The 27,568-nt window shown below is 37.3% G+C and overlaps 1 protein-coding gene across 3 annotated transcripts in view; it reads right to left on the bottom strand.

The window, feature by feature from the left end:
- Nucleotides 1–27,568, bottom strand: part of ZFC3H1 (zinc finger C3H1-type containing) — a 47,140-nt gene that overhangs the window by 11,322 nt on the left and 8,250 nt on the right. For all 3 annotated transcript variants that reach the window (XM_063309117.1, XM_063309119.1, XM_063309118.1), the window contains exons 6-25: nucleotides 18,809–18,932; nucleotides 17,409–17,506; nucleotides 16,182–16,385; nucleotides 15,011–15,175; nucleotides 14,571–14,708; nucleotides 13,688–13,806; nucleotides 13,300–13,446; nucleotides 11,429–11,603; nucleotides 11,164–11,295; nucleotides 9,625–10,173; nucleotides 9,285–9,394; nucleotides 7,738–7,869; nucleotides 6,761–6,882; nucleotides 6,254–6,355; nucleotides 6,019–6,138; nucleotides 5,251–5,434; nucleotides 4,463–4,649; nucleotides 3,499–3,690; nucleotides 2,426–2,663; nucleotides 419–521 (exon numbers count right to left, since the gene is read on the bottom strand). In XM_063309117.1, coding sequence (XP_063165187.1) covers nucleotides 419–521; nucleotides 2,426–2,663; nucleotides 3,499–3,690; nucleotides 4,463–4,649; nucleotides 5,251–5,434; nucleotides 6,019–6,138; nucleotides 6,254–6,355; nucleotides 6,761–6,882; nucleotides 7,738–7,869; nucleotides 9,285–9,394; nucleotides 9,625–10,173; nucleotides 11,164–11,295; nucleotides 11,429–11,603; nucleotides 13,300–13,446; nucleotides 13,688–13,806; nucleotides 14,571–14,708; nucleotides 15,011–15,175; nucleotides 16,182–16,385; nucleotides 17,409–17,506; nucleotides 18,809–18,932 — 3,341 coding nt within the window. The remainder of the gene's footprint in view (nucleotides 1–418; nucleotides 522–2,425; nucleotides 2,664–3,498; nucleotides 3,691–4,462; nucleotides 4,650–5,250; nucleotides 5,435–6,018; nucleotides 6,139–6,253; nucleotides 6,356–6,760; nucleotides 6,883–7,737; nucleotides 7,870–9,284; nucleotides 9,395–9,624; nucleotides 10,174–11,163; nucleotides 11,296–11,428; nucleotides 11,604–13,299; nucleotides 13,447–13,687; nucleotides 13,807–14,570; nucleotides 14,709–15,010; nucleotides 15,176–16,181; nucleotides 16,386–17,408; nucleotides 17,507–18,808; nucleotides 18,933–27,568) is intronic.

Genomic DNA, 27,568 nt, shown 5'->3' with positions numbered 1-27,568 from the left:
CATGGGACATCATCTCCTCTCGAGGTCAGGCTGACTCCATCCCTGTTAACTTTTCACAAGTCCCTCAAGATTTGGCTATGTCATCAGGCTTGGGGGCCCCAAGGGAATGGTGGGTTGTTGAGGTAGCTCCACTGCTGTTAGTATCGGTTGTTCTCCCCTTGCCTTTTTTAAATTGTAATATTAATCTTTTAATTGTCAATTGTTTTTTATACTATTGTTTTTTAATTTCTTTTATTCTCCACCACCCAGAATCACATTTTGTGAGATGGGCAACTATATGAATATGATGAATAAAAAGTAGAAACAAAGAGACCTCTTCTTAGTCTTCTGTGTACTATTGTATTAGGATGCAAAGAGCTGGTTCAAGAATATAATGGAAGTAGCATACAAAAAAGTCAATTTTTCAACAAAAACAAACCTTTCTAACAGCTGCTGCAAAACAATCATGTTTCTGTACAATGGAAGGCAAAGAACTGCTTTCTCAGTGGAGGCATCCTCACTTGTACATGATTGGATGGCATCTAAAATAAGACAAACACAAAATAAAAATTACACACTTAGAAATATAAAATATTGTCGTCGAATACGCATATGTAACTGCCATCCACATCTAGGAAAAAGAACATCTGCACACATTTCGGGCACTATTTATGAAAATGTAATTAGAAAGGAAGTTCCAAACTTTCCTAAGGAAGTTGTCAAAACTAATAAAGAATCAGTCTTTTACTATCTCTAAAGGATCATTTACATTTATAATCTGAATTTATAAGATGAGCAACAAAATTTATTATGGTAAAGTATGCCACTTATCATAAATCATACATTTAATATTTTTAATGTTACAGAATAGCAATTCTATAATTCCTAGGAGTGTCTCATAGGAAAACAGGATATGCTAAATCTCTACTTATAAGGATAGAAGGGGAGTTTTCTCTAAAAGTGAGAGATCTGAGCTTAGAACATCTAGCTGCCATGGAAACTTAGCAGGTTAGGTTTTTTCCAGTGTTGCAATTCTAACATTAGGGATGGGGAAAGGAGCTCTTAAAGAACTGTGTACCTGCAGAGCTAGGTGTAGTGGCAACATGGAAGACAATTGTATTTTGAGAAATTTAAGTTACATATTTCGATTTCCTTCACATGAAGAAGCTTAGAGTTTATTCTGAGTTATACTAATGTTTAGCTGGCTTGTTTTTTTTATTTCTGTTTGAAAAGTGGGGGGAGAAGAGAAAACCCCAAGACTGTTTTGTTAAGCACTAGCTTATCTGTAAAGTTTCCCAGGCTCTTGGATTAAACAGGTGCTCCAGACATTGGGAACTATCCAGTCAAGGTCAGACCCTGCAGTCTCTATAGCATAGAAACAGAGTTACAAGGTTTTAGGGCCAGACTTTGATAAAAAAAAACCTTAGGACTGGCTTTTGAGTTTGGTAGCTTCTACATAGGCCTGAGCTGTGGAAATTGAGCCACCCTGGGGTATCTCCACTGTCCTTATGAAGGGGCTCCTGGCAGCCTATGGTAGACTGGTTATCATCTTGCTCAGTATGTTATGAGTTTTCTTTATGTTACGCTGTTTATGCTTCCATTTAATCTGCCTGAACTGTGTATCCATTTAAATCTGTTTGCTTAAGTTAATAATAAAGCTTAAAATCTCTTTACTCACTAGTGTGCTTATTGTCTCTGGATCTAAAAGAACCAATTGTCTGGGCACTTGATCACTACCTGGACACTTGGCAGAACACTAGGTCAGCTCTGAAGCTATCATTGATTACTTGAAATAGTCTGGAAACTTACTCATACACTATTTGCTCGCTTGCTTGCTATTTCATTGAAACAAACAGGAGAGAATACACAACGTAGCAGGACTTTGGATAAAATGGCCTATCAAATCTATGGATCTTCACTGCAAGTAATAGAAAGAAACATTCCACGTTTTTCTTCTCCCCCCAACTGAATATAATGCATTAAATATTTTGTGGATATAGAATTGTAACAATTAATAATGGATATAAATCTGCTACTGTTAAGATGTCATTAGTAAGCAAAAATTATTTTACTATTATTTACTAAACTGTTTAACTCAGCTTTAGTACAATCCTTTAACATTAGCTTTATAAAACTGACGTCCATGAACCAACTGAGTAAGACTACAGTAGCGCTCTCTACTTGTACTGAGACTTCAATTCCCAGAATGTTTCGAGAGAAGAGGTGGTCTGCAGGGATGGCTTTGTAGGACAATTTTAACGCCATGTGTGCCTACTTAGAAAGAAGTTGCACTAAGATAGATATATTTACTCTGAGTTAATGTATAAAGGACTAAAATCAATGCTTGAAAATCAGTAATACCACACTGATCAGAATTACATTATACATACTATTAAGCATTACTTCAAGAATTAAACCACTATTGATTTTACATTAGTATAATTACCTTCAAATAAAGCTAACAGCGTATCAGGATTAGCCTTCACATCTTCCACTGTTTTCCAAGGTATCAAAAAAGCCTCCTTTTTCATTAATTTTGAAGGGTTGCTATTGGCAGGATCATAGAACTTAACTGGAAGATCTCCAAATTCAATCAAATGTATGTAGGATAGCCAAGCTAAGCAGCGGTCACTTACAGTGAGGTGTTGCACTATGACCTTATCACTTGTTGACTTCAGAGCATTCTGTGGAGCAGAAAGTGATATAAAGCTTAAACTTAATTACTTGTCATGCCTCCCTTAGAGGAGTCCTTATCAAAGGACAAGAATGAACCTTCAGATGTAGAAACACCTGGGAGCAGCTGGCTCTACAAGTCCTAAACCTAGATTCTGGATCTTCTAAAGGCACTTTTTCAGGTCTGACTTTAGAGGATAAGAACCACCCAGATCAAAAAGCATAATTTCAACCAAGATACATATCTCCGTGTAAATAAAAGCTTACTTGTGCAATTTCTTTATCTTAGATGACTAACAATTGGGGCTGGGGGTACTTTTTGGAGTTTAGGGTCTATGCTGGTCTTGCTCATATAAGGTCTATGCTGGTCTTGCTCATGAAACAAAACCAGCAGCAACAAGAGTAAGGACTAGAATTTCTGTATACTGGCCTTTAACCCTGCCTTGTAACTCTTACATTAGTGTTAGGACCATAATTTTAAAGAGACTAATTAAGGCATAAGCCCACCTGTAAGAGTAATTAATTTCATCTTCTAGAAAGTTACTATGCATTTTATACAAAAGACATGTCTGCCTATTTTAAAAAGTACTTTGACTTCCAATCTTAATTCTTCTGACTCTTTTGTGCACAATATAGTAGTTGTCAAAGACAGCTGGTAAACAAATGGGGATTCCTCTTTCTTTTCACATGTTTTTTGGTAAAAATTAGAATGCTCCCATTGCTGCTCATTTTTTGTTTTTTTACTCAGAGGATGCACTAGCCTCTGCAAGACATCACGAACTATCAATAAACTCTAATACTAGAATTATTTGGATGAAATTGTAACATTATAATATAAGCAAATACCTGAAATAATGCAATGGCGTTTTGATACTTTCCAGTAAAGAGACTTAAGTGAACTCTATACAGTAACAGCTCCAGCAAGTAAAAGGACCAAATATCCATGTTCTCCTCACTCTTTGGAGTTTCCATCAGGAACTGCAGCATCCTTCCACACACATAATCCTTTCCATCAAATGAGTTTTCAAGATTTAGAAACTGAACAATAGTTGGGAGAAAATATTATCTCTTAACTATAAGAATCACTTTTGTTTGCTTATAACATAAAATTACACAAGATTTCAAGATAGGTAAACCCTTAAAGTTATTCAGGTTATTTCTGGAACTTTCTGTCCCCAACTGTGCCTGAGTGGGCATGTATTTTTGTATTTTTTTGTATTGTAAGCTACCTAGAGTAGGAGGTTGTATAAATTCTGTAAGTAAGTAAGTAAGTAAATAAAACATTTGTTACAGATAGACATAGGATGTGATAATGTATCATGCCAAGGAGGATTCAGAGTTCTCAAGACACTAGATGTAGAAACAAAAGGGTGAAACCTCTGAAGGATGCACTAGAAATATTTAACTCAGTGAGTTCTGAATCAATACAGTCTATCACTGACTTATAACTATTTAAGTTAAATAATTACTTTCCACTAAAGCATTTAGTTTTAGTTTAGGACAGAAAGAACTCAGTGCTCAAAAAGTGCCTGGGTAAGATACTACTATGAAAGCATTTTCTAAAACTCTCAAGGCATGGGAAAGGGACTGTATGTATATGTATGCATGTGTATATACAGACACTTAAATGCATTCCAGCGTTTGGTATAATTCTTGAGCTTCCATATTTCCATATCAGACATAAGCAATCCTAGTAAGAAAAGCCCAGTGATTTAATAGGGAAAATATTTTATATTAATTAAAGGACTTACACTGAAGAGTTTTTAAACAAAAACACTCAATGGTAGCTTTTCATACACATGTAACTTACAGTCCACCAGATCTTATAAGTAGGAGCATACTCCACTGCTGTCTCACACATTTCCTGCACTTCTTCCTTAAGCCCTCTTTTTGAAAACAGCTTGAGATAATGACACCAGATTTCAGAATTGTCTTTGTTATTTTCTAGTGCTCGGGCCAAAACATTTAAAGCTGAATCCAAACATTCAGAGGATGATCTTTGTAAAAAAAAAAAAAAGAAGAAAAGAAAAACAAGAAAATATTGTAACAACTTGTAAAGAGGCAGCCATTTTGGTCTGTTGCTGGGGGGAAAAATGTAGTACCTTAAACGAACAGATTTATTATGACATATACTTTCTTGCATTACAGCATTTTGCAACTAAGATTTGCTGCCAGCTAACGTTCTTTGAATACTTGCCAGTTTTTTCTGAAAAAAGTTAGCACTTTTCATGAAAGTTATTCCCGAATTATCATCATCTTTGAGACAAATGTTTCCTATTTTATTGCAATACATTTTAAAAGAGCAAAATGGAGAATTTTCATATTAACCTTTGAAACTACTGAATTGTGTAATCCATTTTTATAACAGACAAGCCTTTCTACTACAACACGCTGAAAATAAACATGCTTTGTCTTAGAATATATCAGTCTTTTATTACCCTTACACTTTGTTAACACAGCAATATAGCAAATTGTTTTTCAGGTGTTTTTAAACAATAGCTTGCTTGTCTTTGAGCAAGGAAACAAAAATTGACATGCAATCACGGCAGCGCAGGTGAGAAGCCTCTGAGCAAAAGTGCAACTGACTGACTGACTTACCCTTCATTTTGATTCAGGTATTTATAAGCCAGTTTGATCCAAAGCTGAACATTAGAAGGATTCTCAAGTACACTTGCTTCCAAGTTTGAAATGTCATCAGTCTCATTGGTAAAATACCTCACATCATCTGGAGTCACAACAGCATCCAGAGCAGGAACACTTATTTTGTTTTCTACTGGAGGAGCTAGAAATAAAAACATTATGATTATCATAATGTTCATGACTGAAATTATTCCTCATTTTAACTATTTCAGGCAGGCAGGCAGGCCAGCCAGTCTTCTGGGTCTTCTAAGTTAAAATGGGTTGCAGAGGAGTAGGGGCACATTTAAGTTTCACAGCAAAAGAAACCGAAAAATGTGTTTTCCCATAAAATTGTTTTATTTTGAAAATGAGAGGGTCAAAGAGAACTAACTCTGGGAAACAACAGTTTTAGTCTGTTCCACTAAAAATCTGACTAAATATGACCATTTGGTTTTTTTGAGAATGTTGACAGTTGTTGCTGAATAACTGTCATTAAAGCAACAAATTAAGGATTCTCCCAGAACTGAAGTAACTGAGACAAAAGATTCTGAATAACTACATATACTCTGCCCAAGTTAGAATCATATGATCTCTTGTTAAGACAAAGTTTTTATCTTCGAAGTTGCTTCTTATGTTAGCATTCATATATAATTGTGTGACAAACTTAAGACAAAAACCAATTAAATGTGTGAAGCATGAATATTTTTCTAAACAATTTTTGTGATTGCTGTTTTATATTAATATTACCATATTTAATAGGACCAGAAGATAGTTCCTCCTCACTGCTACTATCACTGTCTGATGGCGTTTTTTTCAAGTACTTTGGCCTCCATTTCCTTTTGTCTTTCCAAGTTGTAAATGGAGGAGCTGTTAGGAAGGAAGAGGAGAAGAAAGATTAAGAAACAATGGTTTCTAAAAGAAACTCTTCAAGCAAATGTGAAATGCATCTTAAAACATAGTTGATATTGTGAAAGTTACTTACTATGTCCTTTGCTTTCATTGATATTGCTAACTAGAAGAACAGCAATTTGATCCATTGCCATGCGATCTTTATTTACCCCGAAGAGCTTTTCTATGTATTTTTCTGAAATGAGATGACAACAATATCTAAGACTTACACTGCAATCAAGATTTTACAAGTGTGTGCATTCATACGTCTAGGAAGAAATCCACAAAAAACAAAATAAAGAAAAAATCAAAGGAAAGTGAGTGTTAAATTGGTGAAACTTACTACAATGAAGACAACTGCAAACATCACTTTTATAAATTTAATCCTTAATTTTAACACAGTGAGTTACATAACAAAATAAAGGCTTACATAAGACTAATATAACAGAAGGTTGCATAATATTCTGATGAATCTCATTACAAAGTAAACTGGAAGTGTTAGAAAGCAGCTTGTTTTCTACACAAAAAATGTTATAATCAAATTTAACAAGTAACATTACAGAACTGAAAAGCTTTGTTGATATACCAGTATGCAACCTACCTGTTGCAGTACTTATCTCCTCATCAGTACTTTTATCTGAACAGCCTATCAAAGCTAAATTGTATGAAAGAACATCCTCAAACAGGTGTCTCCTGCTAAGAGTGCAGTCTTTCATGTGTTGCCTAAAAGTAAAGAATAATCTGTTTTTCACAAAAGCAAGAAGAAAAAACTGCAAACACAATATCACAATATATGAAAATTTATTTTAAGTAATAGCTAAAACTATTTCAGCTATTAGAAGTTGAGAACAATCAGCTATCTAAATGTGCCCTTTTCTCATAAAGAATACATATTTACAGTAACCTTCCTTTGGAATACTCAGCTATGCCAATCTATTGTGAGGCATTAAAAATGCCATTCTGGTAGGATTTTTTATAGCCAGATGGAATTTTTATGACAACCCAGGTGTTTGGTCTATATTAATAAGCCAGAAATAAATTCAGTGAACAAAACAGATTTCAAAATATAAAAACTGAATTCTGCAATAAAATGAGCACTAATGAATCCCAATGTGCTCTATTACAAGCCAAACCAAAAGTAGTAACACTATAATCTCTTTTTCTGGTAAGACTTCTTGTGCCTTGTTCAATAAATTTCCTATAAAAGCTCTCTTTCAAATCCACACATATGAATATGAGAGTCATCTATGTTAGAAATTTGCTTTTGTTTAGACATTACAAGTCTTGAGAGTCGTATTGTGGGTGAATTACAAATCTCTTTGCATATACCTGGTGCCGTAATTTATTCCTTTAAATATAAATGTATATTCATCAAGTTAGTTTTAAAGGTACAAAAGGAAAACAAGCATGATTTTTTTAAAGAATATGTTACCATATTTTAACAATTCTTAAACCTGCTTATACTGTTTTTGCTCAAAAAGCCTGCTTAAACCAATGACAAATTCAATTCAATTCTTCAGGCAATAGTCTGTGCAATACAATTTGCTTAATTTAAGATATGAAATAAGAACTACTCACCACTGGCAATCATCGTCATTGCATGTGCCTGTTAAATCAAAACGACAAAAACACTGTTTGGGTTCAATCCTATTGCTGTAGGATACTGAGCTGAGGTAAAGTTTTTCTTTCGTTCGAAAATAAGGACTAAACCTAAAAAACATAAGTAAAAACACATTATACTTATAATCAAGAATTTTTTTTAAGCAAAAATGGGAAAGGTACTAAATTGGTTTCAAATCAAAGATAATTGTAATCATAATCAGATAAATAACCTGCCATTGGTTATTCAGCCCAAACGGAAGGTAAATGTTTTATTTTTGTGCACAGAATCCTTTAACAACAGATTACCACCAACCACTACCAAAATTGTTATGCACTAATACTTTATCTAGATAGCATAATCCAATGTTGTCACTGGAGATGGTTTTTGAAGTCTAATTTCCCAAAAAAGGAGGGAGGGAAATTTTACTGTATTTATACGGAAAGAGAGTGAGTATTGCATTTAGGACTATATGAAAAAATGAATAGGAAAAGGAATGTAAAAATGGTGAGTATGTGTGAATAGATGCGAATGGAGAGACTGAATAAGATAAAGCGTGTGTCTACTTGTGTGGGATATTTGGGTAAGCGTATCACCACTTACTCCTGGTTAACCCAAATGCATCCCTCTATCTTTTTTTCTGAAACACAGAGCAAATATACCTCCTCTGTTGCAAAATTTGCTCACCCCCACCGCTCTATTTCAGAATAGAGACCATATGCAATGAGCTTAGAATCTCTGTAGTTCTCAACTTCTGAAAGTGCAATTGTGCATCAATCATTATAGGCCCTCCTTCCACCTCAGGACTGCAGGTATTTAAATTTATTTATTTTTATTATTTATTTATTTATTCAATTTATATAGCTGCCCATCTCACAACTAGTGACTCTGGGTGGTATATAACAAAGATAAACAATTAATAAATATCTAAAATGATTATCATTGTTATTAAAAAAACATTAAAAACTATAAAAAACAAAGCTAAGGCAAAGAAATAGTAGGAGAAGGTATGTTAATAATGGAGCCACCTCACTAGTTCACCAGTCCCCTAGGGTCCCCAGGCCTGATGGCATAACCATGTCTTGAGGGACCTTCCGAAGCTCAGAAGTGATGGAGCCAGCATCACCTCAAGGAGAATATTCCACAACACAGGTGCCACAGCAGAAAAGGCCCGCTGCCTAGGGCCCACCAGATCTAGCTCCCCAGATAACGGAACCCGTAACGTACTCTTTCTACTGGATCTGGTGGGATGGGCAGATGTAACGGGGAGAGGCGTTCCCTTAGTTAACCCAAATAAACACTTTTCTCTCTAGTCATTCCCCAACCCCACTATTATCAGGCCAGTTGTTATAATTTTCCAGTACCACCCAACTGTTTCCCCAATTTCTTCTTAGACATGCATACATATATACATACTTCAACAGGACATTTTCTGATTACATTAGAAATTCCCATTTAGGTCCTAAACAGCTCTAATACAGTATACCATTGGTGGCAAATGTCTTAAACAATTCCACGTTCATACCTGTAAGATTTAAAAACAAGAAGAGGACTATGATATGGTCCAAATGGGTATGGCTTTCCTTCTGTTTGTTTATTCGTAGCTGTGAACTGGTCTATGTCCACTGTTATTTCCTAGGAAACAGTATACATGTATATATATTTAAACACCATATGAAGATTCAGACCATAGTGATTAAAAATGTAGTATGTTGGATCCAAGACTAGAGTCTGTCTACTTTTTTAAAGCAGAACAACAGAAATCAGTAAGACAAATTAATAAAAACTCTCCCAACTCCTATTCTGAGCATTACTAACTGTAAGTTGAAGCCATCAATTTTCTATTATTTAATATACAGACTTACTTGACCACAAACATTTTCTTCATTAGAAATCATGAATGGTGCATTGTTTTGCAAGACATCTTTCAAGCCATCAGCTTTCACATAAAGATTTTTCAGTTCATCAATATTCAGACCCAAAAATAGCTCTGGTTGTTCTAATGTCTTTTTAGAAAGTTTGTTTGCAGCTTCTTGCTTGGGAGTGTCCACATGCTTGAAATTAGGTTTGGTAAAAGAATTTGATTCTCTGAAAGACCTTCTTCGCTCTCTACTACAATTGGACAAAATTTCATCATCAAAACAATTTTCTTCAATATCCAAGCTCAATTTATCTTGTGTAAGATCATGAAGGGAAGGCTGAGGTAGTGCAAATTCAGATTCTTCTTCTACAACAGGGACAACAGTTGATCGATCCTTATTCTGATATGCACGCGCCTCTTTTAGTTGCTGAATTTTCAGAGCATACTCATATTGTAGTTGTTGCAGTCTTTTTTTCTCTTGTGCAATCAACTCTGCAGAATGTTTCTTTGGACTTGATGAAGGTGATTTCTCAAGTTTCAATGTTTTGTTTGGCTGCAAAGAAGCAAAGATCTCTCACATGAACTCAATTATGGGCAAGGTAAATTAGAAACACAACATTTGACTAACTTCATCATTATTGTTTTTTAGGGAGAATTTATGTGCTCAGGAGGAAAAGTGCAATGTAATTTCCCTTATGGCATATTTACAAAGGTTTCAACTGAACCATTCCACAATAAGTATATTTACAATGATCCACAGTTTTACTCATCATAGCAAGTGCTCATTTGGCCTCTCACCAAACCACAGCCTGCCTCTTCACCCCAGTCATATGAGAAAGAGCCTATAGTTAGACTGTCAGGTTTTCGAGTATGTGATCGTATCTGTATGTGCCAAATGGCTAGCAAGCATAGATCCAAGGCTCCATCTCTCTCATTATACTGTGAAGAGGTTGGAAGGAGGGTGAAGGTGGAGGAGAATAAAAATAAGCATTTTGCTTACTGGTCACTGCAAACCTCAACATTCACAGACTTATTACTATCTTTTCCTTTCTTTTTCTTTCCATCTATCCTAGCAGGAACAGCAGGCAGTATTTGTTATCTGCTGTATTCTGAGAACCAAACCACTCTGTTCCTGCTAATCTCTGGGCTGGAGTGGGGTCTGGAACACGTTTTTACACTGGATGCAATTTCCCAGTTCCTTTCTCAGTCTCAGGGATGCTGGTAGCAGAGAGAAGAGGTGGCCATGTGTTTTTTGAAGACATATTATAGAAAGAGAGGCAACAAATTGCAAAATAAGCTCACATCCACCTTAAAAATTAGGGGAAAATTGAGTGGTTCCTGGGATCACACTAGCCAATATACAAATTGCAATACTCCTTTCAGTTTTTCACTTACAGCTGAAAATTAGTTTTTACTAGTATGTCTCTAAGTTAATTTTCATTCATGTTTCATCTGGGAACTACAACTTGGAACAGTAAAAGTTTATTACATATAATGACTATTTCATTAACAATAATTCTTAAATTTCCAAGAACAAACTTACTCCAAAATGGCTATGTTCAAGTTTTCGTTTTCCAATTTCTTTGCTAGCCAGGGCTTTGGCTCGAGCAAGCTCTTCTCCATATTTTAATGCCAATGCTTTCTTAACTGTTACTCGTTGCTGTACTCTGTGAATCTGAAGCATTTCAACGTTCTTCAGCAAATGCAATAATCAAAACAAACTAAATTTTTAAAAAACTCTTAAACACATCCAGTAAGGTCAGCAACTCTTTAAAAGTACTGCTACATGACCTTATTTACACACTTACCTGTTCTTGAAGTTTCTTTAAAAACATCTTATTAGCATTTAGCACTTTTTCTGTTGCCTGTAGCTGCTCATTAAGTTTTGCAATCTTGCTTTCAGCAAGACGAACAGATTCTTTCTTCTTTGCCTCTTGCTGTAGAAGATGTTTTAACACAGATTCATCCTTCATCAAGAGAAGTCTAAAGAGAACAGTTACATTCTATATAAAAAGCTTTATAATATCAGAACCACCATCAAAAGTATTTGAAGTCTAGATATTTTCACAAATTTTTGTTACATTTTCTTTCAATTAACAGACTGTAATTAAAAACAAAATGCAACCATAAAATTAGGGAGGGAGGAGAATCTGTGTAAACTATAAAGAAATGGCACACTGAGCTATTGTAATTCAAAGAATGATTTATTTATTTATATTGGCTGCCCAACTCCAGAATCAATACTGCAGTCTAAAATTTGTATCTAATTCTGAGAAAGTTGATTATGGAAGGGTATGCAGATCTACAGCACTTAGCTTTACATTCATTTGCATGTACCACAATTCCTACCAAACAGGATATTGTTCTTTTAGGGGGAAAAACGGGGAGCATTACTACAAATATTTTTTTCATAATACAAGTATGTATCTATAAATAAACTCTGACACAAAATATATGACACAAAAAAGATATGGGGAGAGTAATCAAACTCTAAATCTTTATCATATCCTATTTAGCAGAAAGTTATGTATGGAACAGAGGTCCCCAAAATGTGTTTACATAATTACTCAGCTTTTCAACAGTCAAGTTGCATCAATAATTTAATGTCATTACAGATCTTAAAGTGTCACAGTATTTAGTGCCAAACAGTACTTAAAGCATCCAACATTTAGAGAACAGCACATATGGATGTAATGTTGTTGCATGACAGAAGTATTGCCATTTTTAAAATTCAAGTATTCATTATTGTAACAATACACATACAGTAGTTCCAAAAAGCTGTTAAAGCAGTTGTTGGAGGTTGGAATATTCAGTTTCCCATAAGTTGTTAAAAGAGTCACATTTTTTCCAGTTAAAAATACCCAAAAACTATAAGTAAATCACACAAGCAGAGAGTGCATTGGTAGCAACTATATAAACAAATATATTCCAAAGGTTGCAGTAAACTGACTGCTTTCTCATTAGAGAAAGATACTTGGGTATAGCAGTCACAATTTCAGTAGACACCATTTTGCAGAGCGTTACTCTTGTACAGATTTCCATTTGAGTAGACCATCAGACTGCTCATTCCAGCTGCACTGCTCATCCTTTCATCAAGAATCTCACTAGCTGTGGTTACCTCAACACCAATCTCTGTCAGTAAAACCTCACTCTTCTCCTACTCTTTTTTCTTGCTGTTAAGTAAGCCTTGTATAAAGAACGGCCAAGGCCGGCTGCTGGCTGGTCCAATGAATTAAGGAAGAAAGAACCCTCCAACTTCCTAACATCTGCCCACTGGACCAGACTCCAAGGACTATATTATCCGGGATCCTTTTCTCACTTTAAAGGAAAGTGGAAAAAGGCCCAGGCAGATTTTTCATCCACTTTGTTGCTGGAGTGCTCAGTGAAATCTTATGGAGTTGTTTGTGGCTCCTACCAGCCTTTACCTCCACAACCCCAATAAATATCAGGAAGAATCTATTAGGATGAAAAAATATTGGGATCTCAAATGCAAGGTAACTTAAAAAAGGAATGCATTTAGATTAACCAGAAAGTAGTTATAGACATCTGCTCATGGGCAACTATCTATTTAGAACAGATTACAGACATTTTGCACTAAGCAGCAGAATATAAAAGATTAAACCTTCCTTTCACATTAAACCACAATCCATAGAGATGACATCACAGTGAAAAGTCTTACTTGTGTTTTTTGAGTTTTGCCTCTGCATCTGTAACTTGCTTTGTTACCATGGCTATCCTACCAACTCCATCAATTTCAACGTCAGAGTTTACTGGAGATGAACTTGTCTTCAAAGGTTCAGACATTATCAAGCGTTGCTTCTCCCGACTAAAAAGATTTGAAACACATTTTTCATGTACATGTTTCAAATTACAGAAATTCAGCAAAAATCAGAACAAATTTTCAGAGAAAGTAAAACAGTATCTGAAAAATAAGCCAATCCCAAGTAGAAGAATTTAAAATAAGCTAAAATTACCAAATGAATCTACTCAGACAGAAAGGGCAATAATTTGGAGATTAATTTAAACAATAGCTTGTTTTCTTATTTCTTAAAATATATTAAATATACCTGGCAATCTCTTCTTTTAGAAGTCTATACTCTATTTTTTTATCTTCTGGCAAAGCCTCAGGAGTTCTCACAGGATTATTTTCTTTTTCTGACTTTAAAGGTGCTTTGGGTTTTGATGCCTGTAACAAAAAGATCCAATAAAGGAACCTTAATATGGTATACTACTTCAGAAGAAAAGTTAATTTGTTATATGGAATAGCTTTTTCAGGCCTACAGGTTTCCTTCAGCCATACGTGCTGAGAATTCTAGGAGTTATACTTCCAACACATGTAAAGACTGCTTGGTTGAAGAATGTGGATTTAGATGACAGGAGAGCAGCAAGATAGGACTAACTCACTCTGAGGGAAGGGCCAATAATTTTTTAGCGCTCCTTTCCAAAAGTATGTTCTGGAGAACTTTGAATGCTTCATTTCTCTCCTGACTATACCAAATCTTTTTCCAGACTGTGTCATTCTTGGGGTGGTCCAACTCCAAAACTGCCTGTTTCAGTTTTCCCCAGAACACCTCAAAGCTCTTCAAGTTTGGAAGAAACGGCTGAACTACTCCAAGTACGGCATGGTCCAGAAGGAAACTGAAAAGTTCTGTTTCCTGATCAAGGAATTTTCACAATTCCAGTAAGAGATCATAAAAAACAGCCAACTATCATAACCTAGAACACAAAACCATGAAAGCAAGTAGTAAAACACAAGAAAATATAAGTATTGAAAAGGCCCAATTTTGGAAGAAGATTCTGAAATTGCTTGCTCTGTCTACAAGCTCAGAGGAAGAGCCATTTTACAAGTTTTTTTTAACTTGTCCTATAAAGAAACACAGAGAAAGTAAGAAATATGTGTCTTCAAAGAAACATTTGACATACTGTACATGCCAGCCCTCATCCATTTACCTCCACAGTTCTTCTAGCTTCTTTGATCATAGATTCCAAGCCTCCAAATTCATTACTAGTTGAGTTAGGTTGTTCTGCATCTGATTCACTGTCATCTGAATCATTCAATGTAACAACAACTGACTTGTGTTTTGGAAGCTGCAGAAATAAAATTATCAGTCACAGAATGAAGACACAAGCAAGATCTAGTATCATTTCATTTTTAATTGTACACCAAATTTCAATTTATTTGAGAGTACAAAAGCTAACTACTAGCTTTTTATAGTAATGTTGACTTCTAGCTTCTAACTGTACACAATTCTGAAATCAGCATTTCCCCAGACTCGTTATACTAGCAGTTGGAGGCAGACAAAACAAAACATTCAATTTTAGTCTCTTTCTTCATATGACAATGTATAAGGCACTTTCAGATAGGAAGAAATTTAAAAATGCTTCATTACCGCAATGACTGTTCGGGGGGGTCTTGGTACTCTAATAATTTTTGTGTTCTTTATACGAGGTTGACACACAGTATTAATACTGACTGCAGAAAGATTGCTTCTTGGCACAGAATGAGAATTATTGGGAAAAGGTGGAGAAGGTGGACTGCTATTATTTGAGTTTTCCTAAAAATAAAAAAAATAAAAACCACTTAAATATTGTATTAAAACTATTCTTAAAGCTATATATTTAAATCAATAAACAATACAAGCACAATGTTGGTCTCTCACTATGTATGTATGTAGGAGTATCAATATGAGTAAAGGATTGTGTAATTATTTTAAAGTAGGAAACTTACAAACCTTCCATTACAAATCAACTCCGATAATGTCTACCATATGACTAAAATTAGATAATCACCAAAAAATCACAGCATTATTCAGATGGCTTTGAAAAGCTGCAATACTTCAATCCTGCTAGATCCACTATGATGTCTTTCTGAAAAACAGGTATCTGATCCAACAAATTTTACTTCTGATTTTTTTAAAAATTCACCAGATTGGATTTAGGGACATACAAAAATAGTATTTACCTTAAAGGCATTAAAGGATGAGCAAATTTTTTTTCTACTAAAAAAATCTTTAAAATTTTGGTGCCTATTTACAGCAGCCCTGACCTCTTTTAAAGGATGAAGCTTTTTTCCCATACCATGCAGAATGACCATGTGATCAAACAATATTGTGTAGCAACATGTCCAATACCAGAAGAGCCTCTTCTCTTCAAAGACCTAAGCTACTGTAAATGCACTGGGCTTCTAACTGTTAAAAAACAAAGTTAGAAGATACTTTGTTACATTGTAAAATCTGCAAGGTAAGCATAATGTTCATCCCACTTCACAAATCTTTTTCCAGGATGGACAATGCTAGCTGAATTTTGTTCTTGTTAGTCCTCATCCAGCTACAGATCCATTTCTACACCCAATTTGATCCTATTAGGATTTATGGCATCCTTTGTAAATAGCTGAAATAAAGAAAAAAATCTTTAAAAGTCTAAATGACCCATCATCTTGTCCGGTTTCTAACATACATCCTACTTTTCCCAAAACAAAAACAAAAAGCAAAACACATACATTCTAAATCAGGATGTACTAAGGCTGCCATCTAGTGGCTATATGCAAAATGTATTAAATACCTCTGGTTTGAAAGCTCGTTTATTTGCTAAAGATTTAAGTAGTTCTTCTCGCAGTAACATTTCTTCCTCCTCTTCCTCATCTGCAAATGGAGGTTTCGGGGGCTGTTCGGGTTCTTCAGGTGGAAGAGGAGGAAGAGGTGGTGGAGGTTCCAGAGAGACAGTTGAAATATCCTCCATGTACAACTGGCTAATAGGTGGTAGAGTCTGAAACAAATTTAAAGAAAAAAGACATGTTAGTGCTATTCAAGATTCCCCAACAGTATGTTCTTGAAACCTCACAGATGAACTGCTTTAAGACACTCTACATGGACCTGCCTTTGAAGATTCAGTAGCTGCCCTATCCACTAAGTGGGGGTAGTAGATCTAGCCTCACTATACTAATACTATCGTTGCTGCACTGGTTATCAGTTTGCTTCTGGGTCCATATCAAAATGGTGGTCCCCTTTAAGGCCTTACACAGTTTGGTGCCCAGATATTCGCAGGAGTCCACCATGTGGTCTCCAGGGGTAGACTAAGGGTTCCCGCCTCGCATTAAGCAAAAGAGACAGGAGGTCTCCAGTGGTGGCTGCCTCCACACACTCTGAAATACGCTGCCTCCTGAGATAAGGTATACAACTAACCCTTTGGTCTTCATACACAATAACAAGGCCAAAATATATGACTACCTTATAGTAGCCATGTTTTTTTAAAAAAATTGTTCTGTTTTGTTTCAACTATAAGCCACCTTGAGTCCTTAGAAGTAGTTGGTCTAAAAAAAATCTTATGTATAAATAAATGGGGGGGAGAGAAATTGTACTACCAAAAATCTGCCATTTTCTTACAGAATTTTAGCAGTATGATCTTGAAGTGCTAATAAGCTTCAAATTGAATGCTGCTCAGTCAGCCACCCCTCAGAAGTTATGAGGCTACAAAACCCAATGTCAAATAATTATCAGTTATAGTTTTACTGAACTTTTCTAGCACAACTTGATACTATGTAAAACAGGAGATGGTTATTGTCAGTAGGCATTAGCAGTGCTTTTTAAGCAATGAGGGAACATAAAAGCTGTTTTAGAAGAACTATTTCAACAGGTACTTTAAAGGAGAATTTCCAAGATGGCCAAAATGAACATACTGATGCAAAAAAAGCTATACAAAGAACTTCTGTAACTGCATTTAGGAGGCCTAAAAATACTTGTAGTTTCAGGTTTTTCTACTTCAAAAATTTCATCTTGTATTATCACTTACTGATATCTGTGGTGTAAGAAACAGTGAGATTTGTTGTATAGCAGGAGGAAAGTATCCAACAGGACATTCAAAATAAGGAGGCTGTACTGGAGAAGATGCTACAAAAGAATTATCAGAAAAGAAGATTTTTACTACAAACTCTAAGTCATTTAAGGGAATATCTTTACTTACTATATATACTTTAATTCATGCGATGATGGAAGAAAGAAAGTTATAACTATCCAACATAAATGTCATAATTTAAAGTCCTAATTTCTTTCTTTGATTCATTCACTCCATAAAAAGATATGGAAAATATTAAGATTCAATTAAGAATTATTTTAAAATGTTTATTATTCAGCTTCATACTGTATGCTGAAATTCTTCCTGTTAGATTTCCATGTACATATGCATCCATCCATCCATCCACAAAGAAATTAAAAAGAAATCCTAACAGAGTGAATCCTAAATCTGTTCCATAATAACTCTGCAAAATAGTTTATGGCATACTTGAAAGAAAAGAAACAATTAGATGGAAGGAATAGAACTCAGGGACTGAAAAAGGACAACAAAGACACAAGCAGGGAAACACACAAAACATAGTGTCTGAATACATCATTCAAACTAAGAAGCTATTTTTAATATGTCCAGGGTCACAGGACAAAGTTGCCATAAATACACTAAACAGCACAGTTAAATAATTTAATGTCTACAACAAGCAGAGGGGAAAAAATGGAAAAAAAATATTTGCCAACAGAGATCAAGCAGAATGGGTAAAGATGAAATGGAGAGCTGGAACCTTGAATGAAAATTCAAAAATGGGGAAGATAAGAGGAAGAAGGAGTATTAGGTATGTTCCCTGCCTTGAGTTATTTATAAAAATAATAAAGGCAGAATTTTTAAAATCTAAAAAAATACTTGAATACTTTTTATTTCATTTACTGAATGGCTCCATCAAAATATCCTTACAAAAACACTTCAGGGTAAGTTAGGCTAAGGAAATGCTTTTTTCCAAATCTGTATATCAAATTATGCTCTCTTGTTAAGTAGTACATGAGGTTGAGCAAGCTTGTTACTTGTAAGAAAAAAAAGAAAAAGAATCCATGGTTTATCTTTACCAAGAAATCAAAATGTGATATAATAGTATATTATTTGTTTATCATTGTAGCTTTTTTATAAACCTTGGCTTGACATGCCTAAATTTATCTTCTTACCTTATTCCTAGTTTGTTTTTGTGTTTTTGCATGACACTTGGTGCAAAAGCAAAATTGTTGAGGCACTCTTTTTTTTATTTACAACAACAAAACATTTCAGTGGTGTTGCATGCAGTAACTATAATATAGTATTAATTACATACTGAATGCAAATATTAAAATGGCATTATTAGGAATATAGCACAATCCACAAAAATTAACACTTACCAGGTGAGTTAGTTTCACTTTCTGTGTCCATAGCGACTTCATCATAATTGTCATACTGATAAATCCCTCCCGCACTCTCAGTAGGTTGCTTATCTAGTGACCGTCTCAAATCTTTATCTGAAGACTAGATAAAGTATATTTATTAGCTATATATATACTTCAAATAATCAAATACAGTTTTGCCTTCTTGACTACTAATAAAACTGTCAAAAAGCTGCCAGTTTTACCACAAACGCCCTTTAGAAAAAGGGCTATAATGGGGCTATACAAACTGATTTTCTTCACATACCTTTGCTTACAGCTCCTATAATGCCTAGCCAAAATGGTCAATAATCAGAAATTATAAATACTGTAGACCAAAACTTCTAAGGGGAACTAGATTGCCAATTCTGGGATATGTTACACATGGATCACCCTTAGCTTTAAGACCAAATACTTATTGTACGGACAATAGTTTATCTCATGACAACATTTATTTAACAAATTATTTATTTTAAGTTACGAAAACATAAAACTATAGCAATGTCTTTTCAAACACTCTATATTGTAATAATTCAGAAAGCAAATTTCTCAACTATATCCACAGCTCCAAAACAGGTTCAACTCATTTCTCAGTCTTTAGAACAAAATGTAATCAAACAAGTAAAACATTTGACAGTATTACATGACAGAGCTACCAATTTTAAAGTCAGAACTGACAGGCACCTGTGTATGAGGCATTCTAAATCAAGAGAAATCAAAGAGATTTCACACCTACATAACACCTGAGATACTAGATTGGGTAGTTGAAAAAAATGCAATGCAATGATCACCATAATGTTTTCAAGAAAACTGAATGTACAGATAGTCCTTGAGTTACGACAGCAATTGGGACCAGGATTGCCATCGCTAAGCCATGTGGTCCTGTGTAAAGCGCAAAGTCGTGTGACTACACCACTTAGCAACGGCAATCCAGGAAGTCCTGGTTGTTGTCACAGCACCAAGATATGTGGGTCATTAAGCAGGAAGCAGAGGGAGTCCCAGGTAAGGAACACGGAGGTGCCGCAGCGGGACGGGGGAATACCTGGGAGGCCCAGCACAGGATATGTGTGAGTTGGGGAAGGGGGTTGCTGTGGTGTGGCATGAGTGCTGGAAGGCCAGTGGAGGAGGGCACAGGGTGCATGCAAGGATAGGAAGGCAGGGAGAGGCCGTGAGGTTTGTGAAAGCATAGGGAGGCCCAGAAAGGAGGGCACTGGTGGGTGCATGTGTGCAAGTGAAGAGGGAAGGAGGGTGCGGTATGGCACATGCAACTGAGCGAAGAGGAGAAGGAGAGGGCTGTACATGTGAGTGAAGAAAGACTAGGGGGGTTGAGACTTACCTGAGCGACGTATGACCTTCCCTGATTTCCCCATTGACTTTGCTTGTGGGAAGCTGGCAGGGAAGGTCGCAAATGGTGATGTGGGATGTTGCAACTGGCCATAAGTGTAAGCTGGTTGCCAAGTACCCAAATGTTTTTCAGGTGACCGCGGGGGCACTGCAATGGCCAGAACTTTGAGGACTGGTCATAAGTCCCTTCGTCCAGCACCATCACAACTTTGAATGGTCCCTGAACAAATGGTCGTAACTCAAGAACTTCCTGTTTGTATATATGCAGTCTTTATAACAATTTAACTTTTATAAGAAACAGAAATGCATGCTCACTTAATACTCATTGAGAAATCCAAGGCCCCCATTTAAACTGTAACATTTCGGTTTTAGTATTAACATAAATACCAGTTACTCAGCACAAATAAATCAAGAGGCAGAAAAAATGCTTGTTATTAAAGAGCAAGAGATGGAAAAGTGTTGGGAGTCATTGCACATTTCTTGTCTGTAACTTTCCTAGCACAAAATTCTGTTTTATCTATCGGATGTCAAATGTCACCTGCATAATACTTTATACTGAACTTCCTATGAGCACAGGGATTATACTTCAAGACTATCTGTTGAAAAATCCACTGTTAAAACTAGACCGGTTTTTTTTAATGAGTAAGACTCACTGCTTCAGCAAAGGATCGTTACCTTGTCGTGGTGCTGGAGCTTGAGCACCTCAATGATGCCATGAGCTAAACCGTGAAGGGCCACCCAAGACGGGAAGGTCATGACAGAGAGGTCAGACTAAATGCGATCCCTGGGGAAGGTAATGGCAACCCACCCCAGTATTCTTGCCATGAAAACTAAATGGATCAGTACAACCAGAGACATGTCAGTATACCATCGGAAAATGAGACCCCCAGGTTGGAAGATGGTCAAAATGCCACTGGGGAGGAACAGAGGATGAGTTCAACTAGCCCCAGACGTGATGACGCAGCTAGCTCAAAGCCGAAAGGACGGCTAGCGGCCGACGGTGCTGGTGGTGAACGGCGAATCCGATGTTCTAAGGATCAACACACCATTGGAACCTGGAATGTAAGATCTATGAGCCAGGGCAAATTGGATGTGGTTATTGGTGAGATGTCAAGATTAAAGATAGACATTCTGGGCGTCAGTGAACTGAAATGGACTGGAATGGGCCACTTCACATCAAATGACCACCAGATCTACTACTGTGGACAAGAGGACCACAGAAGAAATGGAGTAGCCTTCATAATTAATAGTAAAGTGGCTAAAGCAGTGCTTGGATACAATCCAAAAAACGATAGAATGATCTCAATTTGAATTCAGGGCAAGCCATCTAACATCACAGTGATCCAAATATACGCCCCAACCACAAATGCTGAAGAAGCTGAAGTAGAGCAGTTCTATGAGGATCTGCAGCACCTACTGGACAACACACCTAAAAGAGATGTTATTTTCATCACAGGAGACTGGAATGCTAAGGTGGGCAGTCAAATGACACCTGGAATTACAGGTAAGTATGGCCTGGGAGAACAAAACGAAGCAGGACATAGGCTGATAGAATTTTGCCAAGACAATTCACTCTGCATAACAAACACTCTCTTCCAACAACCTAAGAGACGGCTTTATATATGCACTTCACCAGATGGACAACACCGAAATCAGATTGACTACATCCTTTGCAGCCAAAGGTGGCGGACATCTGTACAGTTGGTAAAAACAAGACCTGGAGCTGACTGTAGTTCAGATCACGAACTTCTTCTTGCACAATTTAGGATCAGACTAAAGAGATTAGGGAAGACCCACAGATCAGCTAGATATGAGCTCACTAATATTCCTCAGGAATATGCAGTGGAGGTGAAGAATCGATTTAAGGGACTGGACTTAGTAGATAGGGTCCCGGAAGAACTCTGGACAGAAGTTGGCAGCATTGTTCAGGAGGCGGCAACAAAATACATCCCAAAGAAAGAGAAAACCAAGAAGGCAAAATGGCTGTCTGCTGAGACACTAGAAGTAGCCCAAGAAAGAAGGAAAGCAAAAGGCAACAGTGATAGGGGGAGATATGCCCAATTAAATGCAAAATTCCAGAGGTTAGCCAGAAGAGATAAGGAATTATTTTTAAACAAGCAATGCGCGGAAGTGGAAGAAGACAATAGAATAGGAAGGACAAGAGACCTCTTCCAGAAAATTAGAAACATCGGAGGTAAATTCCAGGCAAAAATGGGTATGATCAAAAACAAAGATGGCAAGGACCTAACAGAAGAAGAAGAGATCAAGAAAAGGTGGCAAGAATATACAGAAAACCTGTATAGGAAGGATAACAATATCGGGGATAGCTTTGACGGTGTGGTCAGTGAGCTAGAGCCAGACATCCTGAAGAGTGAGGTTGAGTGGGCCTTAAGAAGCATTGCTAATAAGAAGGCAGCAGGAGATGATGGCATCCCAGCTGAACTGTTCAAAATCTTACAAGATGATGCTGTCAAGGTAATGCATGCTGTATGCCAGCAAATTTGGAAAACACAAGAATGGCCATCAGATTGGAAAAAATCAACTTATATCCCCATACCAAAAAAGGGAAACACTAAAGAATGTTCAAACTATCAAACAGTGGCACTCATTTCACATGCCAGTAAGGTAATGCTCAAGACCTTCAAGGTAGACTTCAGCAGTTCATGGAGCGAGAATTGCCAGATGTACAAGCTGGCTTTAGAAAAGGCAGAGGAACTAGAGACCAAATTGCCAATATCCGCTGGATAATGGAAAAAGCCAGGGAGTTCCAGAAAAACATCTATTTCTGTTTTATTGACTATTCTAAAGCCTTTGACTGTGTGGACCATAACAAATTGTGGCAAGTTCTTAGTGGTATGGGGATACCAAGTCATCTTGTCTGCCTCCTGAAGAATCTGTATAACGACCAAGTAGCAACAGTAAGAACAGACCATGGAACAACGGACTGGTTTAAGATTGGGAAAGGAGTACAGCAGGGCTGTATACTCTCACCCTACCTATTCAACTTGTACGCAGAACACATCATGCAACAAGCTGGGCTTGAGGAATCCAAGGCTGGAGTTAAAATCTCTGGAAGAAACATTAACAATCTCAGATATGCAGATGATACCACTTTGATGGCTGAAAGTGAAGAGGAACTGAGGAGCCTTATGATGAAGGTGAAAGAAGAAAGTGCAAAAGCTGGCTTGCAGCTAAACCTCAAAAAAACCAAGATTATGGCAACCAGCTTGATTGATAACTGGCAAATAGAGGGAGAAAATGTAGAAGCAGTGAAAGACTTTGTATTCCTAGGTGCAAAGATTACTGCAGATGCTGACTGCAGTCAGGAAATCAGAAGACGCTTAATCCTTGGGAGAAGAGCAATGACAAATCTCGATAAAATAGTTAAGAGCAGAGACATCACACTGACAACAAAGGCCCGCATAGTTAAAGCAATGGTGTTCCCCGTAGTAACATATGGCTGCGAGAGCTGGACCATAAGGAAGGCTGAGAGAAGGAAGATCGATGCTTTTGAACTGTGGTGTTGGAGGAAAATTCTGAGAGTGCCTTGGACTGCAAGAAGATCAAACCAGTCCATCCTCCAGGAAATAAAGCCAGACTGCTCACTTGAGGGAATGATATTCAAGGCAAAACTGAAATACTTTGGCCACATAATGAGAAGACAGGACACCCTGGAGAAGATGCTGATGCTAGGGAGAGTGGAAGGCAAAAGGAAGAGGGGCCGACCAAAGGCAAGATGGATGGATGATATTCTAGAGGTGACGGACTTGTCCCTGGGGGAGCTGGGGGTGTTGACGACCGACAGGAAGCTCTGGCGTGGGCTGGTCCATGAAGTCACAAAGAGTCGGAAGCGACTAAACGAATAAACAACAAAAGACTCACTGTTTTCTTATATATCAGCTGCTGCTCCCATGCAATAATATACATAAGAAATTATCTAAATTGAACAGTATAGAAAGTCCTGAAGATACTATAGTATCTTCCCAAAAGAGTAGGGTTCAATTATAATTTAGCAGGTTCTACTACAAAAATTCCATTAACTATCACTTCATACCTATATCAATTAACCATTTCAAACTCTAGCCTCACACACAATCCCCCCATTTAATTTCTGTGGTCCACAACAATACTTAAGAGTTTATTTAAATGGAAATAGCCTGAAAGAGCTGCCTGGTCTGCTTTGGTTCCCATGTGCAGAGATGTAGAGAGCAACCAGGTATGTACCTTATCCCTGTGGGAAGATACAGAAACCCAAGCTTCCCTGTTGTGGCAAGGTCCAATGACCTCTTATGGGAAACGCTTGCCAGCAGGGCAGTACTTGCTTCCCTTTACAGCCCCTCTATTTCCATCTGAACCTCTGTGTTGCTCCAGACACAGCCCAGCAGGCAAAACGGTAGACGCTCTTACTAAACAATGTGCCTGGTACAACTCCTCTGTTCTGTCCCTTAATTGAATCACAGAGCCTTTAATTCATGTCCTAGAAATAGGCAGCTTTCTGCCTAGTACCTCAACCACTTGCCTGTTCTCTGCCAGCCGCTGCTTATCCAAGCTAAACTACATCTACTGCTGTGGGCAGGTATAATGAGCATCCTTTTGCTTCATGTGCCGGGCAGAGGTGGTGGATGGTCCGTCTGTCCTGACAAATGCCTCTACAGAAATACACATTGCCTTTCTCTTCAACAGGATTATGGTCCCACTAATACCAGGAAAAAATGTTAGTGAAAATAATACAGAAGGCCTTTTGTAAGCACCTTGAAGACAATGCCACAATTGTTAAGTATCAGCAGGGTTCTGTCAAAATAGATCATGTGAAACAAGTATTGTCTCCTCCTTTGATAAAGTAACTACTTTAGTGAACAAGGAGAATGCTTTGGAAATAATCCACCTCAATTCCAGGAAAGTTTCTGACAGGTTTCTGCATGACATTCTCATTGACAAGCTGTTCAAGTAAGGTCAGATGGCTCTAGAGCAAGGTGGATTCAAAACTGGCTAAGTGCACTAAGAGAGTCAGCATTAACAACTATATTAAATTGGAGAGCAGTAACTATTGGGGTCTCTCAGAGAACTGTCTTGGGACCCATATTATTCAAAGACCTGGATAATGGGATTGATAGGTTGCTTATCAAATGTGCAGACGACATGTATTTGGGGAGTTTGGCCAAAACCTGGGATGACAAGAGATTGCAATCCAATTTGGACAGGCTGGAAGACCAGACTGGGGGGAACAAGATGCCCTTCAGCAGGAAGAAATATAAGGTACGGGGAGGAAAAAACACAAGGCATGCATACATGATGAGGGATTAATGGCTTGGAAGCACAACTTCAGAGAAAGACTTTTGTCACTGAAAACAAGCTCAATATGGAATAGTAGTGTGACACAGCTGCTAGAAGGGTTACTGCAATACTGGCTACATTAGAAGCAGCACCATAACAAAGATGCATTAAGTCCTCACTCCCATCTACTGATGAGACCACACCTGAACCACGGTGTACGAATCTGGGCACATTTCCAGAAGGCTACAGTTTAAAACAGATTCAGACAAGACAAAGATGATACAGGGATTTGAGGACATGTCCTATGAAGACGAGAGAGCCAGTTTGGTGTAGTGGTTAAGGTACCAGGCTAGAAACCAGGAGACTGAGAGTTCTAGATCCGCCTTAGGCACAAAGCCAGCTGGGTGACCTTGGGCCAGTCACTCTCTCTCAGCCCTAGGAAGGAGACAATGGAAAAACCACTTCTGAAATCTTACCAAGAAAACTGCAGGGACTTGTCCAGGCAGTCACCAGGAATTAACACTGACTTGAAGGTGTGCATGTGCATGCCCACCCCCCCCATGAAGGCAGGTTGAAAGAACCTTGCATGTTTGGTCTAGAGAAAAGATGACTGAGGGGAGACATGACACCAACACTCAGGTATATATGCAAAGATGGTCATAAACTTTTCCACTGCCACAGAAATTAGGTCCAATAATGATAGGTGTAGGTTGCTGCTACATAGTCTATTTCAGTAGAAGGAAAAACTGACAGTAAGATCTGTGCAACAATGGAAGTCAACCCAAAGATGTTACAGGTTCTTCATCTCTGGAAGTTTTTAAGAAGAAATTGGAAAACCACCCCTCAAGGATGATTTAATTGGTTTTCCTGCACATTGCAGATAGTTGTTTGACATGACCCTGATGGTCCCTTCCCACTCCACAATTTTATGGTTTTATTCATATGAACAGCTTTTCCATCTATGAAGGTTAACAAATATGTACTGAGGTCAATGTTGACTGATTATGTTTGCAAGCAACATGAGGCTGGTTTCATCTCAGGATATAAAACCAAATATTTGTGTTCTGGTTAATGAAAAACACTGCCAACTAAATGCCTAAAATGATATGGTGACAAAGCAGCTTTGTTCATAGTAAAAATGCATTTAATGGTATATGGAGATATTCCTTCATCTTCCTCATTTTTGTCTCATTGAAAACATTTCATCAATATTTATTTGCAGGACCACCTTTCCCAGACACATCCACCTGGCCCACCAGAGCAGGGAGGCAGGATATGTTGCGGGTCCCTTCAGTTAGGGAAGTATATCTAGTGGGGCCGAGGAAAAGGGCCTTCTCCATGGTGGCTCCCTCCCTCTGGAATATCATTCCCACAGAGATAAGATTGGCCCCCTCCTTATTTTCTGGAAGGCCCTGAAGATGTGGTTTTGTTAGAGGGCTTGGGGACTCCAGGTCACTTTGGAGCCGATCAAGTGGTTGGTTTGAATGTGTTTACTGCCGCTGTGGGGTATGTATTGTGTTTTTATGGTTTTTAATTCTGTAAGCTGTCTGGAGTCATTGTGTGTGAATTGGGCTGCCATATAAATTTGCTTAATAAAAAAATAAAATTAATATATAAAAAGGCTTTAATTGTTACAGTCCTTGGTCTGAATGTCATGAAATATTTGTTAAGTTGTGTTTAACACTCTTGGTGTAGATTATAGTCATTCATTCAAGTAAAGCCTGCTACCTACATACTGGAAAACACCACTGTGAGAAGTATAAACTCTAGAATGGTAAAGTTAGCGATCTGTGACCTAAACTTGGCTTAAAACCAATTGTGTCTTTCACTTGAGGCACATCCTTAATCATTAAACTGAATTCCTTATCATCATTAATATCTATCTATGTATCCATCCATCCATCCAGATTTATATGGCTGCCCATCTCACAAAACAAGACTGTACATACATAAACAGTATGAATAGAAGCAGACTTAGAATTACACAATATAGGAATGGGGATTCTAGATTATCTACAGTTTCTTACTGTGTACATGCCCAGGGAGGAACTCAGCAACTTGCAAACAAAAGCCCACTTGACAAAAATTACCCCCCCCCGGCAATTTGCTGTAGTTTCTTCC

The sequence above is a fragment of the Candoia aspera genome, chromosome 7, assembly GCF_035149785.1.
Source record: "Candoia aspera isolate rCanAsp1 chromosome 7, rCanAsp1.hap2, whole genome shotgun sequence".
NCBI lineage: Eukaryota > Metazoa > Chordata > Lepidosauria > Squamata > Boidae > Candoia > Candoia aspera.
This window is presented reverse-complemented; position numbering and strand designations above follow the sequence as displayed.